The 24,080-nt window shown below is 55.0% G+C and overlaps 1 protein-coding gene across 1 annotated transcript; it reads right to left on the bottom strand.

Moving 5' to 3' along the window:
• Positions 1-1,911: 1,911 nt before the first annotated feature.
• LOC134387317 (trafficking regulator of GLUT4 1-like) lies at positions 1,912-23,983 on the bottom strand. The gene is made up of 4 exons (XM_063109820.1): positions 23,935-23,983; positions 16,970-17,484; positions 3,144-3,276; positions 1,912-1,995 (listed from the first exon to the last, which is right to left on the bottom strand). The coding sequence occupies exons 1-4, from the start codon at positions 23,981-23,983 to the stop codon at positions 1,928-1,930; spliced, it is 765 nt and encodes a 254-aa protein (XP_062965890.1). The 3' UTR covers positions 1,912-1,927.
• Positions 23,984-24,080: the final 97 nt, after the last annotated feature.

The following is a 24,080-nucleotide window of genomic DNA, read 5'->3' as shown; positions in this document are numbered from 1 at the left end:
GAGGCCATGGCAACCAGCCCCCTGCCTCCAGGCACAGGAGTGTATTCCCAAACCTACCACTCCCCCCAACCCCCGGTAGACTGGACCCTTCAGCCAAGTCCTTCCCTCTGTCTTGGGACTCCCTAGACCTGAGAAACAACAAATCTTCATTAAATCTCTCTGGCCCACTCCCTTACAGGCGGGACAAACACCCCCAACAGCCTGGGAGCCCATGGGATGGTCCCAAAGCCTCCTCCAGGGAAAGCCTCCGCTGTGTGTGGATGGCAAGGGGCACGGAGCCAAGCACAGAGCATCAGATGGGGCTGGGCTGGGCACCTGAAGCTGGGTGTCACCCGAGCTGTTCTACATGGGCCACGAGCTTGTACTCAGACCTTCAAGGAGGCCATGGCAGGACGAGAGCTCAGGCCTTTGGCCTGGTTGGGTCCCAGGAGCTCTTGGTTGGTGCACAGGCCACAGCACAGGTATGCAGCAGAAGGCAGGCTGCATTGTCCTGAAAGACGCACTGGGACCAGAGTCCTCAGCTGAAAAGTTTGGGAAGAGGTGTGCGGGTTGAGCTGTCCCCATACCTGTCTTCACCCACATGCCCCTCAGTGCCTCTGCCTTGCGACAGGGGAGTGAAGTGTGGCTGTTGCCTCTTTCCAGGGCAGCTGCACACCCCGTGTGCCCTGGGGCCCCAGGACATTGCTGAGCAGCAGCTTCACTGGCTGGGATCACAGCAGGCAGGTGGCACAAAGCATGCAAGCAGTCTGGTTGCTCCCCTCAAGGAAAATGCAAAATATAAAGTCCCACGTCTTTGCTCCTGGTCCCAGACACAAAGGGACAGTGCTGCTTCTGTCCCCGTCAGAGTTTGTCTTGTTCGTGGGGCTGGCTTTCTTCTCATCTGGCAGTTGACGCTGCTCGGTAGATCCCAGGAAATTGTGGGGATGAGAAACAAGCCAGAGCACTGGGGTCAAAATGCCAGCACGTGTCCATGAGATTAAACCACATTACTGACCAGTTTCACAGTAAATTTCATCTCACTCCTTCCTTCCTTCGTCCAGATTGTCCCATCTGATGTGGACTGACAATGGGGTGACATAAGGGTTTCCCTCTGAGTTTGTGCTTTTGGACTTAGGGACAGGTGGGAACTTGGCAGTCACCACCCTGTTCCCCCGTGGTGTGTGGGATGTGTGGGTTCAGAGGGGTCCAGCTGGCCAGGGCCTGCCTCTGCTAGCACAGCTCCCTGGTTAGTTTTATTTCTTCTGAACTGTAAAGAAAAGGACAGTTACAACAGATCAGAACTCAGAACGGTGGGTCTTCAAGCCCTTGATTTGAGGATTTGGGTTTTTGTTTCCTAGTGGGACATGGTAACAGGGATAAGGTACAGGACTGGGGAACTCTGGTTTGGGGCTGTTAGTGAAACTCCTGCTAGTGAGAGGACTGTGAACTTGGTGATTGGTTCAGAGGTGGCCATGTGACCCTAACTGGACCAATCAGAATCAGTCCTGGGACTTTTGCTGTAACTGTTGACAGTTACAACAAGGCACTTTCTTCCTTGCTTAGTTACTGGACTGATTAAAACGTGTGCCACTATTAGGGCCACTATTAGATCGTCTGGTTGTCATCTTGCCATCAGAAGGAGAGATCCTGGGCCGAGCCCGTGGCGCACTCGGGAGAGTGCGGCACTGGGAGCGCAGCGACACTCCCGCAGCGGGTTCGGATCCTATATGGGAATGGCCAGTGCACTTACTGGCTGAGTACCGGTCACGAAAAAGATAAAAAAAAAAAAAAAAAAGAAGGAGAGATCCTGCCTAGGAATGAAGCCAACACAGTGGAAAGCAGGACGAAAGAGTGAGACAGATTCCTGTCAACATCGTTCGAGCCCCTGGAACAATCTATGCTTGGACTTTTTAGTGAAAGCTAACAAATTCCCTTTGCCAGTTTGAGTTCAGTAGTTGTCCTTTGCCATCGGAAGAGTCCTGGCTAAAATGACAAGCAGCAGCAGGACGAAGGAGCCTGGAGGAACATCATAAGATGACACTGAGGCTAATGTCCTGGACAGTGGGCTCCTGCCTCTCACGTTCCTGCGTGTCAATCAGATGCCCGCTAATGGAGGAAACTGAGGCCCAGACAGCTTACCGAACATGCTTCAGCTAACAGAGTCAGAAAGTGGGGGGCCTGGATTCTGAACCCAGGCAGGCTGGTTACAAACCTGAACACTCCCCTGTTCTAAGTAGCCAAGGTTGGCCATGGCCCCACGGCTCATTCCCAGGCTTTCTGCCCAAGTTGAGCACTACACCCTCTAGACCAGTGTGTCCCAAACTCTAATGACAGGGCTGAGGGTCTCATTCAGATGCAGATTCTGATTCAGTGGGCCGGGGTGGGGCCTGAGATCCTGCATTTCTGACACTGTCCCAGGTGATTCCCTGCTGCGGGTCCATGGAGCAAATTGAGTGGCAGGTTTTTTGGTGGAAAAGCCTAGGTTGGTCACTGACATGGGCAGAGATGCTTGGGGGCCTCCCAGTGTGGGGGGGACAGCTCTGACCTGGATGGCCCCCAAACTCCCAAAGCTGCATGGGCTTCGTAAGCAGCTGAGAGTCACCTTTGAAGATGGTTCCCCTGCTTGGATGACTTCACTGGGCCACCTTTGGGTGCTCACAGAAGTGTCACTTCCTGGCTTCCTCCATATGCTTTGTTGACTTCTGGTACCTCTTGGCTGTGTCAGCAGGGACACTTATGTATCAAGCCCACAGTTTACAGAGCTCAGTCACTTCTGTTATCTCGGGTGATGCTCACAAAAGCCCCTACGCTGGAGGCTTTTCCCTGCCACTTTATATGTGAAAACACTGAGGCTCAGCCAGACAGGACACTGGCCCAGGTCCCAGGGCCACTAGAGCTGAGACTGGAGCTTGTGGCTTCTAACTCCTAGTCCTGTGCATTTTCACTCTCCAGGCATAAGCCAAGTCAGAAAACTGATCCCCTCTCCGCTGTCACTGCTAGGGATTGGGTCACTGTTCTGGAGTGAGAGGACAAGACTATGCCCCCCACAGTCTCTTACCCCTTCTCCCACCGACCTCCCCTGCCCCAGGGGGCTGAGCTATACCCTTGGGCAGTCCTCACGCCAAGCACCCTGGCTCCCTCTGCTTCATATGGCCGGGCCTCACCTGTGAAGTTGACAGTCACAGCCACGATGATGATGACCGTCCCCATGACGATGAAGGTGATGCTGAGCAGCCGGGCCAGGCGGCCCAGCCTCCGGGCCCCATCCAGGTCCCCCTGTTGCACGCTGCTCCGGGACTGCAGAGAGATGACAGCAGAGACCTCAGGAAGGCGGTTGTCAGCCGTGCAGGCCTCAGCAGCCCTGTGGGGGACCTTGCCTGAACCCCCAGACATACTCCATCCCCACTGCAGCCCACACTGCAGCAGCCCCTCTAGCACAGAGGCAGACAGATCTTCCTGGAGAAGTGGCCTAGGCCTCTTGTGGGGACCGTAACCAAACCTCTCCCTCACTGGCTGGGAACAGCTAGAAATAGAACCAAGCAATGCAGGGCTCTTCCTTTTAGGGTGGTGACAGGGCAGAAGGGTAGTGGCAGGTGGTACGGTAGAGGCTGAAGGCCTGAGAGGGTGGACCAGGTCCAGGACACGCTGAGCTGCCAGGAGCAGACAGGCCAGGCCCCTGCTAAGGCTCAATTCTGCAGCCACGCTGGGATCCAGAGGCAGCCCCTGTGGCTTTCTCTACAGCCTGACGCGCCTGCCTGCTTTCCTCTGTGAGCCTTCCTCTTGTCGTGAAAAAAAAAAAAGGCCCTGCCCTTACTCCCTGTACTTTCCATCCAAGAACCATATCCTCGATCAAACAAGCCAGCTTCCCAGATCACACGAGAGAGGTGAGGCGCCTCGGGGTTGCCCGGGGAGGCTGGAGCTGGGCTAGAGCCACGTGTGGCTTCACAGGGGCCCAGTCTTACGTATCACTCCTTCTCAGGGAGCTCCGCTTCACTTAGACCTAGTTAATCGGGTGGATGAGGGTGGATTAAAGGCAGAGAGGATCCTGGGAGGGTCCTGGGGTGACTTGGTAGGAGGTGGGTCCAAGCATCTCCAAGAGTGGCTCCGTGACCCTGCCCGTGATGTCAGGCATCACCCTGCTGGCCAGGCTGGCCCCAAGACCTCCAGACTCCTCCAGCTCCGGGACTCCCTCTGTTCCTCTTGGGCTTCCTGGACTTGCCCAGCCTCCCTAGGAACAGGCACAGGCAGGAGTCCACTAACGGTGTGACAGCCTTCAGGACCCCAGGCCAGTCATTCAGTTGTGTTATTTTCTGGCTATTTGAGGCTACTGGTTCAGCATGGAAATGTAGTTAAGCACCTTGATGATGATGATTTATCGAGCCCTTACTTTGTGCCAGGCAGCTTGCAAAGCACTGCACCTAAATGACCTCATTTAGCCTCAGAGCCATCCTAGGAGCTTGGCAGCACTGCCCCACTTCCCTGATGAAGAAGCTGAGTTCAGAGAAGCGACCCTTCCTCCCTCTGTTCTCTTTATGCAGGTGCCCCCACCACCACCACCCTGGTCCTGTCCTCTTCAGCTCTCAGATTTCTAACCAACCCCCACCCCAACTCCGGGCTTCCATTCCAAGATCCTTCCAGGACAGCGTGACATCAAACTCCATCTGCTCCTTGCCTTGGGCATCTCCTTCCACTTGCCCAAGCTCCAGTTATTGGCAACAGCCTGGTTTCCCCACTCTGGTCACAGCTCCTGTGCCATCCCACCCTGCTAACGTGTTTCCTCTCCTAGTCAATTCTGTCGCTACTCTCCTCTCTAGCTTCCGTGCCACTTTTCACCCAAGCCATGGCACCAGCCTCCTGAAGATGCCTCCGGCTCCAAGCTCTGTTCTTCCTCATTCTATTCCCCAGCCACCATTGCACACCCCAGATATTTACACCAGGCACTGTGCTGGGCCCCAAGATGCAGCAGTGTGCAGGAGAGTCCCAGTTCCTATGCTCGTGGAACCTGCCCCCTGCTGGCCTCCTTTGCGATCACACAAGTAAAGGCAAAGTCACAACTGCGGGTAGCGTTATTACAAAGAAGAGGTACATGGTGTGATGAGAGCTGATCAAAGGAGACAGTCAGGGAAGACTTCCTGGAGGAAGGACATTTGAGTTGAGATGTGAAGGATGAGAAAGAATTAAATTGATTTTTTTTTTTTAAAGGAAGAAGAGTGTTCCAGGCAGTGAGAACACCCCGTGCAAAGGCCCTGGTGCCACGTGCAATGGCAGATATGCAGATGTTCAAAGAGTAGTTGCTGAGTGCGGGAAGCAGGAGGGGCCGGACGGAGGCCAGCGTGGCTGGAGCTGACACAGCAGTGACGAAGAGGCCAGAGAGGTGGGCAGGCCCGGCCACGGCTCTACCAGCACCGGGAGGAGGTTGGTCTTTATCCCAGAAATAGCGGGAGCCAGTGAAGGATGCATGGCGGGGGCGGGGAACGACACGCTTGGATGGAGGCTTCTGAAAGACCTGTCCGGCTGTGGTGTGGGGATCTCAGGGGAGATGAGTTCTCAAGATGATGGTGGCTGAAGCCATCACTCCTGCTCAGCACCTTCCATGGCTCCCCCTGTCCGCAGAACAAAGTCCAAACTCAGGCCAGCTTTGCCTTTCCTGGTCTTGTCCTCGACTGCTCCCTCCCACAACCTCCGGGCCCGGCCCCTCGGGGCTGCTCCAGGGGTGAGCACAGGACCGCCACATGCCTTTGCTCTTGCTCCTGCTCCTGCCCCGCAGCACCGCGGGTCCGGGTCCTCTTCCTCCTGCCAGGGGTGGCTCCAGTGCCACCTCTGTGAAGCCCACCAAGATTCCCCACCTCTGCTGGAGTCATGATAAACCCTAACACTATTTGAATATTACCTCGTGCCAGGAACTCTGCCAATGCTGGCCGTCCGTGAGAGCCTTTCATCCCCCTAACACTCCTGGGAGGCAGGGATTGTTACTAGTTCATTTTACAGATGAAGAGACGGAGCCAGCGATGAAGAGCTCTGTGCTGCAGGGCAAGAGAAGCCCCTGGACAGGTGGAGAAAGGCCAGATCAGGAAGGGCCCCAACTGTCATACAGCAGAGTCTGGATCTTGTCCTGCAGGCATCAGGAGCCAGGGAAGGACTTTAAGTGGGGACACAAGCAGACTTGATTTTAGTAATGATCTCTGACTACAGCGCACAGTGTGGGTTAGAGAGGCGGGGGCTTGGGAGCAGATTTAAAGACGCGAACTAAGCAGGGAACTGGAAAAGAGCTCAGATTTCATAAGTCGTGGGGAGAGAGTCCATAGGTTTTGGTGAGATCAAATGGAGTGTGGGAGAGGGACGTGACTGGGATGGTTCCCCGGTTTCTGGCCTGGGCAATGGATGAGTGCAGGTGCCTTCCTAGAGACGGGCAGGGAAGAGGGCCTGTTCTGTGTTGGGCTTGTTCAGGCGGGACCGGGTACCCTGACTGTGCAGACGCAGTCGGACAAGCAGGTGCAGAGCTCGGGGTCACCGGCATCGGGTCGAACGGAAGCTCGGCGGCGGGCGAGGTCGTCCAGGGAGCACGCGGATGGGAAGGCAAAGCCCGCAGACAGACTGTGGGGAACACTGGCTAATAAAGGGGTGCTGAGGAAGAGCAACCTGCGAGGGAAACTGAGGACAGGCAAGAGCGTGGGAGAGGATGGCCCCCGGGAGATCCAAGATGGAAAGTCTCACAAAGGAGGGAGTGGCCGGGGGCGCCACCTCATGCACGGAGCAGGACGAGGACGAAGCCACGATGAGGAGAGGGCGTGGGTGTCCTTGACAGGAGAGTTTCAGAGGAGTCACAGGGGTGACACCAGAATGGAGCAGTGTTAGGAACGAGACGGGGTGAGGAAGTTTCGAGAGCAAGTGGAGGCTGCACTTACAAGTTTAGCTGTGGCCGGGGGACAGTGATGGCAGAGTAGCTACAACCAGGCGAGACAAACGGGATTTCTTCAGGATGGGAGAGGAAATGCTCTAGCAAAGAGGGAGAGGGTGATAGGACCAGGGAGTGATCGGTGCCACGATGTCCCAGAGCAGCAGAGAGGAGCTGAGGTCTGGACTTGAGCCCAGGGATGAACTGTGGGCAGGGGAGGAGGGCACTCCTGTCCTTGGAGACGACAGGTGCAGGTGCAGGTGCAGGTGGGCTCACACCTCGACGGGTCTGTCGGTGGGTCTGGGCAGGAAGTCGCAAGTGTTCATGCCTCCGGACCTCAGGGCCATCCAGCGAGAGGAAAGAGAAGGTGGGTCTGGCGTGAGGAGGGGGCATGGGTGGGGCTGGGGCTACAGCCAAGCCTGAGAATCACAAGCCCACCTGGATGTGGCAGGGACCCAGACAGGAGCAGGTGTAGCCTCCAGCTCCCTGGCAGAGCAGTCTGACTAAGGGCACAGGTTCTGCAGCCAGACCACCTGGAAGCCTGTCCCAGCTCCACCATGCACCAGCTGTGCGACCCTGGACAAGTGGTTTGCCTTTTCCAAGTTTCAGTGCCCTCATCTCTAACATTAGGATAAAACCGGTACCTGCTTCACTGGGTTGTTGTGGGGATTAAATGAAATAATACAAGCAGGGGTCTTAGCGTAGTGCCTGGCAATAGCACGTCTTCAATTGGTACTGGAATGCTGTCGTGTTTTTGTTGTTATTGGGAGATTCCCTTCCCTCCATGGGGTCCAAGAAGGAAAAAGAGCCACAACGCATCTACCCAGGCAGAGGAGGAGGCTGTGGTCTGGGAGGGAAGCCTGTGAGGACGGTCCTGGTGGAATTGCCGACAGCGCCCCTGTCCCTCTCAGAAACGTCTCCCTTAGGGTGTTATGCTGTGTCCACACTGTGTGCAGGAGCCTCCCTCTCCTCCCTGCTCTCTGTCCTTCCTCGCGCTCTCCCGTCCACTCCAAGTGACTGTGACCTCCCTCTCCTCCCTGCTCTCTGTCCTTCCTCGTGCTCTCCCGTCCACTCCGTGTGACTGTGACCTCCCTCTCCTCCCTGCTCTCTGTCCTTCCTCGTGCTCTCCCGTCCACTCCATGTGACTGTGACCTCCCTCTCCTCCCTGCTCTCTGTCCTTCCTCGTGCTCTCCCATCCACTCCATGTGACTGTGACCTCCCTCTCCTCCCTGCTCTCTGTCCTTCCTCGCGCTCTCCCGTCCACTCCGTGTGACTGTGACCTCCCTCTCCTCCCTGCTCTCTGTCCTTCCTCACGCTCTCCCGTCCACTCCGTGTGACTGTGACCTCCCTCTCCTCCCTGCTCTCTGTCCTTCCTCGCGCTCTCCCGTCCACTCCGTGTGACTGTGACCTCCCTCTCCTCCCTGTTCTCTGTCCTTCCTCGCGCTCTCCCGTCCACTCCGTGTGACTGTGACCTCCCTCTCCTCCCTGCTCTCTGTCCTTCCTCGCGCTCTCCCGTCCACTCCGTGTGACTGTGACCTCCCTCTCCTCCCTGCTCTCTGTCCTTCCTCGTGCTCTCCCGTCCACTCCGTGTGACTGTGACCTCCCTCTCCTCCCTGCTCTCTGTCCTTCCTCGTGCTCTCCCGTCCACTCCGTGTGACTGTGACCTCCCTCTCCTCCCTGCTCTCTGTCCTTCCTCGTGCTCTCCCGTCCACTCCGTGTGACTGTGACCTACCTCTCCTCCCTGCTCTCTGTCCTTCCTCGCGCTCTCCCGTCCACTCCATGCGACTGTGATGGCAGGTAAATGCAGGCTGCAGGAGGCTCCCCCCATGTCTGTCTCCCCCTGGACTGCGGTTCTTCCTTCACCCTCATCTCTAACCCGGACTCAGCGACGGGCAGGGCTTCTCATTGTGACACAAATTGCCAGCTGCTCCCTACAGTTCCCATTTCCAAGACAGAATCTTAGCATGTCCCCTCCTGGGCTCCTCTCTGTTTCCCCCAATTAGGTCTCCATTTCTGACCGTCTCACCTCTCTACCGTGCCTCACATCTGTCCCCTCCTCTCCAGTCCCACTCCACCGCCCTGGCCCACTCCCTCAACTTGTCTCATCTGGAGATTTCATCAGCCTCCTCCTCACTGGTTTTCCAAACTTACCCCTCCAACCTCTCCTCAATACCACAGCCAAGGGGAGGTCTTGAAAATCCAAGCCTGGTCACATGACGCCCATGATAGGGATGCACTTTCATGCCCCCGGGCCTGGGCACGAGCTGTTCTCCCTGCTGGAACTCCCTCCCTCCTCACCCTTCAAGAGTCACCTTCAGTAAAACCTTCCTGGGTTCCTATTAGTCAGCGCCCCCCATCCCCACCCAGGCTCCTGTGGCATCTTGTACCACTCCCTTTTCCTCTCTTACTGCCTTGGGTCATTGTTTCTTGTGGCCTTGTCACTCTCCTTCTCTAGACTGTAAGCTCCTTGAGGGCAGGGACCATGCAGCTTCCATCTTGGCATCCCTCGTATCTAGCCTCGGGCCAGGCCCCAGTAGGTTCTCAGTAAATGTGTGAGGAAGAAAACAATACAAGGAAAGACAGAAAGAATGAGAGGAGATTTGCCTTTTTTTTTTCTTTCTTTCTTTTTTTATGTGACTGGTGAGGGGATCGTAACCCTTGGCTTGGTGTTGCCTGCACCATGCTCAGCCAGTGAGCACGCCAGCCATCCCTATACAGGATCCGAACTCGCAGCCTTGGCGCTCCCAGTGCTGCACTCTCCTGAGTGAGCCACGGGGCCGGCCCAGAGATCTGCTTTCTAACCACCAAACTTAGCCAGTGGAATGTGCAAAGTTAAAAGAAGATTCATGAAAGAAATAAGGGCAGTAGGTCCCACTGGAAAGATACCTGGCATCTGGGGTTTGGTCCCACCCACTAACTCATGCCACCTCCAGCTCCCTGCATGGCCCAGGTCACTGAACTCAGGACTTCAATGAATGGGCAGCATTAGGAGAAGAGGGGACAACATACAGAAAGGCTTCAGGGATGTCTAAGAAGTTCGGCTTTAGAAATTCTGAGGCTGCCTTGAGCTGTTACCAGGGGACTCCTTGGCTGTGAGCATGACATGCGGGGGGGGAGAGGAGCAGGGTTTGAGATGAGTCCCACCCCTACTTTCCTGAGAAGTAGCCAGGCCTTGGGCAACGGTTCAGGACCATGGAGAGAGGCACACGTGAGCTTGCTTGAGTAGAAGAGAGGTGGGGAGGGAAGGCGACAAAGGTCATTTTTTCGGTCATGCTAAGTCCAGTCTTTCCTTTATCCAAAGAGCTCTGAGTCCATGTATGTCAGTCACACGTGTTCCTGGGAGCCTGAGAGACACCGTAGAAGAATATGCATTGGGACTGGCTAGATGGAACAGGGCAGATCTGATTGCGGCGGATTTGTTGTGTCAGGCACTTTCGACACACTATCCAATGTAAACCTCACAACTATCCTGTACATCTTAGTTTTCTGATCTGTAAAGTGGAGGGAAAATAGCTGCCTCTGAGAGCAGACTTCTACTGGTGGCCGGCTATCCTGCAATGCCTGCTTGGCACGGAGGACCACGATTCAGAGGTGAGAGGCACAGTCCTCTCGTCCCGCAGCAGCAGCGTAGAGTGAAAAGAGTACAGGCTTGGGAGCCCCCTCCTGGCGTTGAACCCTGGCCTTGCCTCTTGCCAGCCGTGTGGCCTCAGGCAAACTATTGAACCTCTCTAAGCCCCGTCCCCTCACCTGCAGAGTGACGATGTCGTACCTAACTCACAGGGCTGCCGTCAAGATTAAGTTCCCGACCCTTAGCTGGTGCTCATTTCTGAAATCTCCCCAAATGAAGAATCAAGCCCCTGACCCCAGGGATGGAAGGAGACCCTTCCTCTTTTGTTATGAGTGAATTACCTCCTGCTCCCCCATCCTGCTCAGGGGCATCACCTTCCCATATACAAAATGGCTCAAGGTGAAGGCACAGTATTAACTGCAGACGCGGTTGTAATGATTGTGGGTTCACAGATCATTTGTGATCACAATGGCTGGGGGGGTGGCGAGGGAGAACATGAGTTCAGGTTAGTAGATCAGTGAGGAAAGACGTTGGGAAGCGTCTGAGGGGGTGGGGAGGTGGGAGGAAAGCAGGGGTGGGCAGGGTGCTGGGCAGAGTAGCCGGAGGCTGAAACCAGCCAGGGAAGGTGGCAACGAGACACCTCAGGAAAGAGCTGCCTCTGCCAGCCAGGCCCCGGCCAAGCCCGGCAGGTCTGAGGAGAACCAAAAAGCTGTGCAGGGCCGATCAGATCAGCTATTAGTCCTTCCACGGAGATGTGCTCCTCCACGCCCCCTCGCCCCTCTCTCGCTCCAGTGCCATTGTTTCTGGGACGCTCTGACTACAGGTTAACCCTTCCGTTGCTGGAGAGCAGGAAGGTGTGGTAGGGGTCCTGGGGTGGGGGCAGGCAGGGCAGCTGCAGTGGTGGTGGGAGGGACTGGGAGTGCTGAGGGGCCTGAGACAGCCGCTGTTTACCGCCCGACTCAGGAGTCGTCATTATTCTAAGCCGTGTGTCTGCGTGCCAGTGACCGTCAGCCCGGCTGGGGCTCGCAGGCCTGCTGAGTGAGCGCGCGAGCGCATCAGTGAGTGGAAGGGTGGCGAGAGGTGCCACCGCATGCACGACAGGTAAATAGTTAGCTTGCAAAAAACGCCTAAGAAAGAAAGTGTTGAAGCCACTCGAGGTCTGTGTGGTGCTTCCCATGTTGTAGGAACGACCCACAGAGAAGGGGCTGCGCAGAGATCACCAAAGCTGCAGACAGGGCTGCCCACCCCCGCTGCTGTCTGAGGGTGAGACTCCATTACCCCCACACCGGCTAAAGTCAGACTTGTCCGTTTACGGGGGATTTGCCCTTTCCTCTGACATTGCAAAGTTCACCTAGCATTAGTAATAGCAGAAACCACTTGCATTTGTTAAGCGTTTACGACACGTCGGGCTCTGTGCCAGGTGCTTTCACACTCGGTAGTTCATCTAATCCTCCCGACAGCCCTACGAGGTCGATGGTTTCATGGTGTCCATTTTATAGATGAGAAACGGAGGCCAAGGAAGGAGTCACTCAACCAAGTGATGTGGACACGGTCACGTGGCTCCTGAGGTCACACACCCAGGTCTGTCTGAGGCTTGTTTGGTCTCTGTTGCTAACCGAAGACCCCGCCTGGGGTCCAGCTTTCCTCACTGGCAGGAGACCTTGCTGCAATGGAGGAATGTGGCCATTTCTCAGCCTGACCTGGAAATAAAATCTTCTACCCTAGAGGCTCACAGGAGGCTGAGGCACTGAGCAGAGCTAGGTCTGGGCACCTGCGGTGGCAGCTCCTCAGGTAGAGCCCCTGGTCCACCAGCCTGCTCACGGCAGGCCCTGTCACAGCCACAGTGGGAGGGACGCTGCTGGTCCCCTCGTCGTCTACTGATGGAGCGAGTGGGGTGGGAGGAGAGTTCAGTGAGCGGGTGGGGAGTGGGTGAGAGGGAAGGAAGTAGAATTCTTCCCTCCCTGTCCAAATGCCTGAAAAGTTTGGCTTTCCTGGGAGGGACACACCATCGTAGCCCCGAGAGCATCTGTAGGGTGGCGCCATGGAGACAATAGCAGGTCCAGTGTCCAGCTGATGTGCCTCTTACCAGCCATGTGGCCATGGGCAAGGCGCTGCTCTGCATGGCCCGGTGGCCTCGTCTGCTCAGCGGGAACAATTCACCCGACTCATATGGGAGCGTGATCTGCAGACGGTAACAGGCTCTAGAGGGGCTGTCAGGGCTGTGGGTCTCCTTCCGTCCTTGGGGTGAAGGGTTTGATCTTTCTTTTGGTAACCAGTGGGGGGACATCTGATGAGGAGTTCTGAAGCCCATCTCAGGACCTGGAGACAGCAGCCCAGGAGACTTTCTCTCTCGCACAGGTCTTCTCACCTGTGCTGCTGTTGGGCAGGACTTAGTGTGACAGCCCCAGGTGAACAACTGACCCCTCCCTCCCCAGGTGTGGGCGTGTCCTGTGAACTAGACTGGCTTCCTGACTGAGGCGACAACTGCGGCGCACCCAGTAGTGCTCCCTACCTGGCATCGCCTGCTTCCCAAGGAGGCAATCTAGTGCAGTGGGTAGGGACGGGGGCTCTCACTCCAGGCAGCCAGCCCGGGCTCCGGTCCTGGCTGGATCCCCATTTACTAGCAGGTTATTTCCTGCCTCTGCGCTTCAGTTCTGTCATCTGTAAGATGAGAATAACAACACTAGACCTCACAGGGGCATCGCCAGAACTAACTGAGACGACATAGGTAAGGGGTGTGGACCTGTGCCAGCGTTTGGTAAGAGCTTGGTGAATGTCAGTAATACTATCTCTCAACGCTGGGCCCCTCACTTTCCTTCTGCCTGGCTCCTGAGGCTTCCCTTTAGAAATTCATTTCCACAACCACACTTCCCCCCAGGCCTTCACGCCCCGGCCCCGGCTCCTCCTCTGAGATCTCAACGCCCTGCATCTCTCACCCCTCGTGCCCACGTGCTCACGGCACCTGCCCTTTGACTTCTCTGCACCCAGCCTGTGACCCCTCCCTGTCCTCCAAGACTACCATCGTCTTCCCAGCCTCGCTCCCTCCCAGCCCAGCCCGACCTGTCAGCGTCACCTCAGCCACACTTGCCAGCACTCCTGTGCCAGCTGGTCCTACCCTCATGGCAACTGTGCCATCCCCAGCCTTGGGCTGGCCCAATACCCATGTCTGTTGTCCTACACTGACAGCTGGAGAAAATCCCAGCACCATGCAGGCCGAGAACAACCCGGATCCATGGTCTCCAGCCTCGGCAGAGCCCTCGGGGCATTGACCTGTCTCTGGTCACCTCCCCTCCCCTCTGCCACCAGGCCCCTATTGCAGCAAACAACCTCACCCTCCACATCCCTGGTGGCATGGCAGCTGTGCCACGTGAGCCAGTCCCCTTTCCTCTGAGTATTTCCATCTGCCTCTGCCCTCGTGCCCTCTCCTCAGCATCTGGCCCCTCCGTCCCTCAGACTCACCCCTGCCTGGTGTCTCTTCCCCTTTTCTAGTTTCCTCCCACCTCCTGGAATCTCCTTTTCAAAAGCACTTTCTGTCTGCTTCCTCTGCCCACCCTGTAAACGTCGTGGGTCCCCGGAGCTCTCTAAGATGGGCCTGGTATTGTTGAGGTAGACGGCCGGAGCCTGGTGCGAACACTGCTGCCCCCTCCTCCGCAGACCTCTCCGCACCCTCCTCCTGAGTCCGCTGCTCAGCGCAGGCCCCGCGCTCCCTGCCTGGACCCCCTCAGGAGCCTCCTGGGGGGTCTCCCTGCTCTAGCCCAGTTCCCATAATGCAGTTGAGTGTTGGTTTTAAAACAAACTGACCACATCGTGCCTCTACTCAAAACTCACCAAGGGCTCTTCAGAGCCACTAGAATAAAACTTAACTTCCTGGAACAAGTCCCTGCCCCCTCCTTCCCCCATCATGCTCTTGCACCTTCTGCCAGGCCAGAGACCCGCTACTGACCTTTTCCATCTGCTTCCCCAACGCCCCACACAGTGCCTGCTTCATAAAAGAGGCGCATTCACTCACGCGGGGCCTAATCATCCTGTCCCACTTAGTTCCCTCAGAACAAGCCACTTGCCATTCAAGTCGACTGAATGAATGAGTGGCCAGCGTGACCAGCTCTTAAAGGGTTTCCAGAAGCCCCTCTGCCCCTTGCTGTGGCCCTGGTCCAGGCCTCTTCACCTCTCGCCTGTATTCCTACAAAGGTCCCCTCACCCGAATGCCAGTCTTTCCCCTTCAGCCCGTCCTCTCTCCCTGCACCAAACAGGGCCACCAAAATCTGGCCACACTCCTCTGGGCACCAAGCCCTACAATGTGCATGCTGCAGCAGAGACGGAGCTGGAGAACATCATGCTAAGTGATAGAGCCAGTCACAAAGTGCCACATACTGTATGATTCCATTTATACAAAATGTCCGGAGGACGCAAATCTATAGAGACAGAGAGAAGATTAGTGGTTGCACAGGGTTGGGAGGGATTGGGGTGGAAGGTGATAGCTAAAGGGCACAGGGTTATTTTGGAGGCAAGGCAGATGTTTTAAAACTGACTGTGGCTAAGGCTGCACCTATTTGTAAGTACGCTAAAACCATTGAACTGTACGCTTTAGATGCGTGAATTGCATGGTATGTGAATTATCTCTCAATAAAGCTATTTTTAAAACCTTACGATGGCTTCCCATCCCCCACTGGGGATGCTATCAGCTGCCACTTAAATACTATCACCAGGTAACAGCTCTCACTGTGGGCTGGGTGTTGTTCTCAAGCACTGTGCGTGGCCATCTCATTTCACCCTCTCACAGCTCTCTAATGTAGGCATTACGGTTATGCCCATTTTGCAGATGGGCACATTGAAAAGAGAGGTTTGAGTGACTTGCCCAAGGCCACACAATTACCCTGTGGTTCTGTCTAGCATGGGCACTTCTTGCAACATGTTGTAAGGATCTGTTTCTCCCCGCTGGACTGGAGGAACCTGGGAGTTGGCGATGGTGTCTGGTTTTGCACTGTATATCCCTGCACCTGGCCCAGCGACCATCAGACCTGACTCAAGAAGCTTAAAAGGACATAGAAATGCACTGGCGGTGGGTTCAGTGGTCTCACGGTCTTTGGCCAGGTTTCCTTTGACAGAGGCAGCTCCACCCAGCCTGCTCTGACACTCCTGCCAGGATCCCGATTCTAGCAACTGTTTTCTCCTGAGCCCTTGTGTGGTTTCCCTCCCCAAAACTTGTCTCCCCTCCTGGGGCCGTTCCCTGTAACCAAGAGGTTGGCCCCGCCCAGAGCTACTGGCTGCAACTCTGGGGCCTGGCTCAGCTCCAGCTGTCCCCAAGTACAGCAGGCAACACTGAAAGCTTGGAAGGTCCCTGTCCTGGTCCCTGCCCAGCCCTTGCTCTTGAGCCCATGCCAGGTCCCTTGGACTCAGTAATGCTACCAGTGTCCCTCGATGTCTTGCAAGGTGGTACTGGAAGGGTTGGGGACTGGGGAAGGCTTCTCTGGCTGGAGACTGGGCCTTAATGAAGTGGACAGAGATGTCTGAAGAAATATGGGCTCGCTGAGAGGGCAGCCCAGAGTGACCTCAGCTCCTGGGGGCTTGGTGATAGATGACTCAGCAGTAGAGTCACTCCAGAGGGAAGCAAACAGGGTCACCCCGCTCAGTGCTCAGCCCCTGACCAGTCTGGGCCCCGCAGTTTGCTCCCCCCACTCCTAACCTCATTCTGAAAGTCACTGCCATTCTCTCTCTTGACAACATGTACGAACATTTTCTGTGGGATCTATGCAAGTAGCCATACACAAACGGCTGGGTTTGGGAGCAGACAATTGACTCAAAACCCACAGAAGTAAAGACTCGCCTACACGCTCCTCCTTAGCAAGCCTGGCGGCCTTGCCCTCAGACTCTCAAATTTTTCACTTGAGGCCCAGACCTCTCCTGCCCTGAAGACAGTTGCTGAAATCAGTGCAACCAAAGGGCTCCAGGGGGAACTCCACCCCTGAGGAGCAGCCCACAGACTCTCCCCTCCTTGTGTGCCTCTCAGGGGAGCCAGGTCCCAGGGTCCCCAGTGCATGGCAGGGAAGCCACTGCCACAGGCTCGTGGAAACCTGAGCTAGCCCAGGCTGATCGAATGCCCAGGTGGCCCGGGATGCCTGGCTCCCTTCCTGAGAACACGGGGCCCTGGCACCCCTTCTGGCTGATACACAGCCCCACTCAGGAACGACTGTTTAGGAAAATCCCTTCCCCCTCCAAAAAAGGCCAGTCCCTCAACTTGCCTGTCTCTGCCCTGCAGGGTTTAGTGCCAGGTGGCTCCCTAGGTCCCTCTCCCCAGCAGGCACATGTCCAAAGTCAAGCTGTGATGCCGGGAGCAGAGATGCGAGAGAAGCGTGGACAGAAGATCTCAGGCGCTGGCCCCTCTCCAAGGGGAAGGAGGAACCAGCCGAGAAGGGGGTCTTCCGCCAAGCCCCCAGCACCGAGCTCTTTCCTCTAGACCCCCTGTCTGGGGAACATGCCTGCCCACCCCTGGGCCCAGCCCCCTCCCCGGAACAAAGAGCAGCACTTACCATGATAGAGAAGATGAGGGGGATGAGGTTGAGGGGCCAGACGGGGCAGAAGCAAGTGGCGATGGCGAGGATGAGGTAATCTTTGGGAACTTCTTGGTCCTGGGCGAAGGAGGTGGTGGCAGTGGAGGATGCCCGCCTCGAGCTGGCCCTGGAGGGGGACCGGGAGAGTGGGGCCTCCGGGTGCCCCTTGGAGATCACCTTGAAGGGCAGGCTGTGGCCATTCTGCTCCAGATCCAGAGCCCCCGAGAGGGACTTGGACAGATTCAGGGTCTTGTCATCCTTGTCTTTTACCTTGGTGAGGAGCTTCTCCATCTCCGGCAGGTCCAGGTGGGAGGCGGAGCTTGGCTCCTGCGCTGGAGGACACTGAGGCTGCATGAGGTTGGCTCTGTTGGCCTGGGCCTTGGGCTGGGACAAGGGGCTCCACAGGGACCTCAGTACCCCATTCCCCAGCCCAGACAGGAGCCTCCAGGTCAGGGGAAGGAGCACTGCCCAGGGGACTGAGGGCCAGCTGGGTGCTGGAGGGTCACAGTGGGCATCTCAAAGCGGTTGAGCTCAGAGGCTGGGCTCGCCTGCTGCCTCCGAGGGACTCCCAGGAATCTGGAGCCTTTAGCTCTGTTCAAGTTTGAGGCCAACTTTGCTGGCGCTGCTGACAGCGCAGATGAGCGTGGAAGCAACAGAAAGCTTGGAGAGCAGAGAGGAGAACGCGCCTCTTCCCAGTGAGGCTCAGGCTGTCAGGAGGGTGTGTGCGTGTGTGTGTGCGCGTGTGCATGTGTGTGTGTCTGTGCGCATGTGTGTGTGTCTGTGTGTCTGTGCGCGCGCACGCACCACATAACCTCCCTCCCTCTCTGCCCTCCTTGGAGATGCTTTTCCTTTTCAATTCCCCTCTCCCCAGAGAACCACCCAGCAGCATTCTGCCTCTACCCAGCCCAGCCCAGCCCAGCCCAGCCCAGCCCAGAGGGACTTGGGCCGGTCTCTGGTTTCCACTGCAGTCTCAGGATCTGCTGCTCTGGGCTGGGGCCTCTGGATGGGAAAAAGGCAGAGTGGGTCACAAAGGGGTGTGTCTTCAGCTGTCCTGGGCACTGAGCCGGCTGCTTCTCTCCTACGGGAGCAGGCTCCCACTTCCTCCTATCTGCTAGGAAAGGCTGGGCCCTGGGCCTATCACATCCCACTGAGACCCTGACCTCCAAGCCCTAGAGGTGCCCAGGCCTCAGCCTAGTGCCTGGCTCCTGGCTCCTGGCTCCAGGAGGAAAAGGCGACGTGAGCACCAGTGGGGCCCTGGAGGATCCTGCCTGGACCAACAGGGCCCTCTGAATGGGTTTCTAAGCAGCTCACCAAGTGTTGGGGGATAGGAGGGGATAAGGGGGAAGTGTTGGCCCATCTCATTCCCATCAGAGCTTTTCTGCAGTGCTAAAGGGCAGGCAGGCAAAGATCTCCTGCTCAGGAGCTGCTCAGGGCAGAGGCTGGCTCTGAAGGGCCTCGGGTTCTGGCTCCCATCCTCTCTGATTCTGTCTTTGTTCTCTTACACTTCCTCCTTCTGTTTCTGCCTCCTTCCCCATTCTCTGCATCTCTTTCTCTCATATTCCTGGCCTCTCTCCTTATGTCGCTTTACAAGGGAGACTGGAACCACCAAGTGTCTGTGGCTTGGAGGGAGGCCTATGAGACAAGTTTAAAATCCTAGGGTCGCACATGATGCAGGGTGGGAAGTGAGAGATGGAAGGGGCCTCAGAGGTTGTGGAGTTCAAATCCGTTGATGTCACAGATCAGCAACCAAGGCCTGGAAACAGAGAGACACTTATTTCAAACTGTATCCCAATCAGATATCAATTCCTGGCCCAGGTCCTGGGGCTAGCTAGGAGCAAAACCAGCCATCTTAGTGGGAAGAAAAGGCTTTGGGTACACATCAAGCTGCCTTCAGAGATGCTGCTTCCAGCAAAGGCAGGGACAGACAGGCCAAGGAGGGAGTGTGACCAGGCATGGAGAGAGGAACTGGCCAGAGGGAAGGAAGGAGAGCCGTAAGAAGGGCCTGCAGGGCCGGGCCAGAGGGGGGCCTTGGGGTCTCATAGAGTACCTGGAGGTTCACAAGTTTCAGGAATGTTTGTGGCCTTGGGGAAAATTTTAGGTTTGATAAATTTGACTATATTAAATTAAGATTTTTGCTCAATAAGGGAAACCCATTGTTATTTGCAAAGTGCAGGCCTGCGGGGGTGGGGGGGGTGCCTCCTCCCTGTCTCAGTGCTCAGGAAGGCCCTCGCCCACTCCAGGCCAGGAGCAGGGCCAGGAGAGTGAGCTGGGCTCCCCATCCCTGGAGTTTCCAGAAGTATGCAAGTACCTTCCTAATATGAAAACTCCTTTAGAGGTGGCAGGTTGGGTCCCTGAGACCTCCTAGGCTCTAAGTCAGTATCCAGCCAGACAGAATTCCATGTCACAACCTGGGAGCTGACTCTGTGGGGCCTACAGCTGCCCTGTGGCCTCCAGCCACATGTGGCGACTGAGCATTTGAAATGTCCTGTCCAAACTGAGATGTGCTATACGTGTAAAACACACACCAGATTTTGAAGACCTGGTACAAAAAAAGGAATGTAAAATATCTCATCAATGCTTTTTATATTGGTTACATATTAAAATGATAATATTTTGGATATATTGAGCTAAATAAAACATTATTAAAATCAATTTCATCTTTTTCCTTTCACCTTTTTTTTTTTTTAATGTGCCTAGTAGAAAATTTAAAATTAAAAATGTGGCTCACATTATATTTGTATTGGGCAGCACTGGCCTAGAGGACAGGGCACACCAGACATAAAGGGGTCTTTTAGATTTAATAAAAAGAGAAAAGAAAAAGCTGAGAAGATCCCAGATTAGTCCATGGCAGCAAGGTTGCCTGGATGGGCTGGGGTTGAGGGAACTTGGGGACCCAGGTTTGCTCAGCCAGGGTAAGCTGTTGGGTTCACAGTGCCACCTAGTGGTCTGGTGGTAATGAGGGAAATGAGCAGAGTTAGGAGTAGGGACCAGAGCGGGTGGAGGGGCTGGGGGGCTGTAGAGAAGCAGCAGCGGGTCTGGGCTCCAGGGCTGGCGAGTGCAACCCAGCCAGCTGCCCAGGGTCTTGCTCCAGTCTGCAGTTGCCCCAGGTAGGCTCCCTAAAGGTCTTACGTGGAGGTCCACAGGCTGAGTTCATCATACAAAGTAGGTTTGGCCTGCAGGGTGTTGACTCAATATGTTTTTAAAAAATTTATTCCACATAAAAATTGGGGTTTCGGAATTTTCTTTTACCATGAAGATCTGGGAATCCCGGGCCAGTTTCCTACAGAACAGCACATGGTCCAGCTGCAGCCTTTAGAAGGGCTTTGATCTCCTCGGCCACCTCCACGTCACATGGCCTGCCTGCCTTGGGGTGAGTGGTGAGCCCTGGCACCACTAGACGCATGGACGGGCCTCTTCCTGGCCCGCAGCTGGCTGGCCTCCCTGATCTCTGGTGTGGACACAGAGAACTGAAGAAAGTGCTTCCTCTCTCTCCCCGCTTCCCCGCTTGGCCGTGAGCTCCTGAAGGGGGCAGGTGTGCCCGGCTCCCTAGCGCAGGGCCCGGCTCACAGGCTGCTGAGCCAGAGGAAAGAGCAACAGAGCACCAGGCGGTGTCCACGCCGACACTCACTCCATCTCTGCCCGCACCCAACCTTTGTGCACCCTAAGAGTGAAGGACACCGAGAGAGGTTAGGGATGTTGCAGTGAAGGGGAAAGTGGACCTGCACACCGGGGGTCCTTTAGGGGCAGGGTGGGTCAGGGAAGAAACCTCAGAAGTGTAATAAGTTCCAGCCTAACTGAAGGGGAAGAGGAAATAAAGCCCCTTACGTCTGTGCCCTGCAACCCTCTCCCCATTGGCCTCTCACTGGGTGTCAGGAAACCCCATGGGGCTGACAGGGCAGGTGCAATGCAGCAAATTTCTCTTCTCACTGAAGCTTTCCTGGGCCCAGATCTCCCGGCAGCTGTGGACGCACACACACGTACTTGTGCAAGGTGTGAGGGAAACCTGCTGTGATCGTGCTCCCATCAACTCGCCCCGGAATTTCACATCCAGTGAGATGCGTCCCTTCCAAGGAACCCCCTGGGGATACTTCATCCTTGCTGTCCTCGGTCAAAGCATGTCCCTACTCCTCTTTGTAGTTGTCCTAAGAAGACAAATCTTTCCCTTTTTAAAAACAATTATGAAGCAAGTGAAAATTAACTGTGTTTATCCCTCTAAATTCTCCCTAGGCCTGTCCGTGCGCCGACACGTTTGTCTGCGTTATAACCGGTGGGCACGGACCGTTCTGTGATCTGCTCCTTCAGCCCACCATTGCGCCCGTCCTGTTAGGAGAGCAGAGTCGGCCTCGCCGTGCCTCTACGATCGGGCATGTGCGTTGTTCCAAATCTTTCGCTAGTATGTACGCGGTTGCCGTGACTATCTTTTTGCAAATTTGTTTTTCCTTTTGGATTACTCCCTTGGAGTATTTTTATTATGATTTTGCTAAATTGTTCTCTACCAAAAAAAAGAACAGATACACGGTACAAGTAGAAATATGTAAAATGTGCCCTCTTCTCCACGTCCCTGACCACATTGGGTTTTATCATTGCTATTTGTTTTTGCTGGTATGTCTCATTCATTGCTAGAGGGGCAGGGTACCGTTCCCTGTGATGAAGGCAGCTGCTGTAAGGGAAGGGGATTGAAGACAGACCCCCTACTTCCTAAGAAGCCAAGAGACTGAGGATGGGAGAGCCCTTTGTGAGCTGCTAAATGTGCGGCGATTGTTATTATTCTCTGTCCTTTAAAAGTAAACTCTCTCTCCTTTGAACACTACTTGAGTGGACTGTTGCTATTAAGATGGTAGATACATAATTTCTTTCTTAGTGTGTATCAGTTCTTCATATCCTCTGGACATAGCTTAGTGGCTCTGTCTTATGTGTGTTTCCCTTTGTGGCATTTTCCTTTTTATGTGCATTTAACTGCATATCATTATGCTTTTTTTTTCTATATTTGGGCAAACCTATCTGGCCTCACTTGATAACCTCCATTTCTTTAATAATCACAAATTTATCTTTTCTTCACAGCAAATCAGTCATCTTGGAGAATGGATACAATCTTGGGAAGCAGATAAAAAAATCAAGCAAAGGTTCCAGAAAACCTGGAAGGCACGTAACTATTCTGGCCTAGGATCCCCTAAAGCATTAGGGAGAGGAGGGGGTACTGTTAGGTCGATACATATATGTAAACATGCACAAATATTCACACACCCACACATCTATATGCACACACATATAACATGTACATATCAAAAAAACCTCAGAATGGTAAGCAAATACATATCAGCATGCAAATACATGGATATAGACACCCAAACAGATAGCCCTGATAAATCGATGATAATAACTAATGTGCTGTAGACTTTACAGTTCATAAAACACCTTCCCGTGCATTCTCTCTTTATAGAAACCTTGTGAACAGAATGTCTTAATAGCTTCCACTCAGTGAGTGCTCGCGGGGGCCAAGCACTATGCTGAGTGTTTAAGTGCATTATCTCATTTAGTCTGCACAACAACCTATGATGTAGGTACTTATTTTAGCCCATAATACAGATGGGAACACCAAGGTTCAAAGCAGCTAGGTGATTTGCCCAGTCACCCAGCTGGTAAGTGAGGAGACAGAGAACTGTCACATGCCTCTGGCTGAACTCACACGTCTGCCGCACCTCACGCTTCCTCCTGCAGGGGGTGCCCGTGCTATTCCCAGGGTGAGAGTGTGGCTCGGTGAGAAGAATCCTTACTTCTTTCAATCTTGAAATTTAAGAAAGCTGGACTTGCCGGTCATTCTTATCACATTTCCTAAAAATAAACACCTGAGGCTGAAACAAGGCTGAAGCATTGTCCAGGCTGGTCTATGATAAGATTATAATAGCATACACAGAGTAACAAATCGTGGAACACCTTCTAATTGCCAGAAACTGTATATTATGAACCAGTGTTAATCCTCATGGCCTCCTGAGGTGGAATCATTCATGTCAGAGGTGAGGAACTAGAGACTGAGAGAGCTGGTGGGCAGGGGTTGGGTCCAGGCTGCTCTGGCTCTTTCCTTTCTGTGTAAGACTGTGGCACTGTCAGGCTCCGGGGACAGGGCTGGGAACAGAGTTCCTCATTTTGCTCCTGGCTAGAGCCCATGTCCCCTCTGACCCTGAGTCAAAGCTTCCTGTGCTCTGTGCCACAGCCTTGACTGTGAAATTGGGAGCCCTGGGGCCCGTGGCCGGGTCCAGTATGCCAAGTATGCCAGTCAGTGTCAGGGCTTGCAGAAAGCAAAGGCATCTTTAATTATGACAGTGAGCCTCACCTCACCTGCTCTGGGGAACCCTCATTCCTCCCTGGATCTACACTTAAGGGCATCTCTCCAGCTACTGTGGGATCCCCCATTCTGAGCTGGCTTTATGTAACCCTTCCTCCCAGCTGGCAAGAGCCCAGAAAACCCTCAGTCCTCCCGAGCTGACAGATCTGGGTCCTCAGCCCAGCAAGCAGCACCTGCAACATTAGCCCCATCAGCCTGAGCTAGGACAGACACCATCTCATCTTAGATGCAGGGCAGTTCTCCAGAATTCTTGGGGGAGGGGAGGGTGCCTCCCACTCTCAGCAGCCTTGGCCTGCGGTCCGTCTTCCCCTCAACCCCTTCCCCATAATTTTTCCTGGATTCCAAGCCTGTCTGTCATCACAGAGGCCCTGGCCTACTATTCCCTGGGAGCCCTAGCTGCCTGTCACTCACTCCTCGGCCCTGTTCTCAGCTTCCTTCCCTGAGACTGGCCCAGACTCTCCCTTCATGGCAGCCCTCAGTGCTCACTGCAAACAGCAGCTCTGCAGGGAAGTCCAGAGATGAGACCGACCACATCCCTAGCCTCCCAGGCCCTAGGCCTCCTCTCCAAATCATGTCCTCTCCCACTCCCAGGAGCACTCACTTTGGTTGTAGTCCAGGCTTTCCTGCCACCCTGGGCCACTGGGCCCCATGGAGTCGTGGTAGCAGATACTGATAATAGTTTCTCCTTTTTATTTGACTGCTTGTGACTGCCTCTCCTGGATCAGACTTGAGGCAGCAGCACAGGCT

Source organism: Cynocephalus volans, chromosome 10, assembly GCF_027409185.1.
Source record: "Cynocephalus volans isolate mCynVol1 chromosome 10, mCynVol1.pri, whole genome shotgun sequence".
Lineage (NCBI taxonomy): Eukaryota > Metazoa > Chordata > Mammalia > Dermoptera > Cynocephalidae > Cynocephalus > Cynocephalus volans.
Note: the sequence above shows the minus strand (reverse complement) of the source record. Positions and strands in the feature narration are given on the sequence as shown.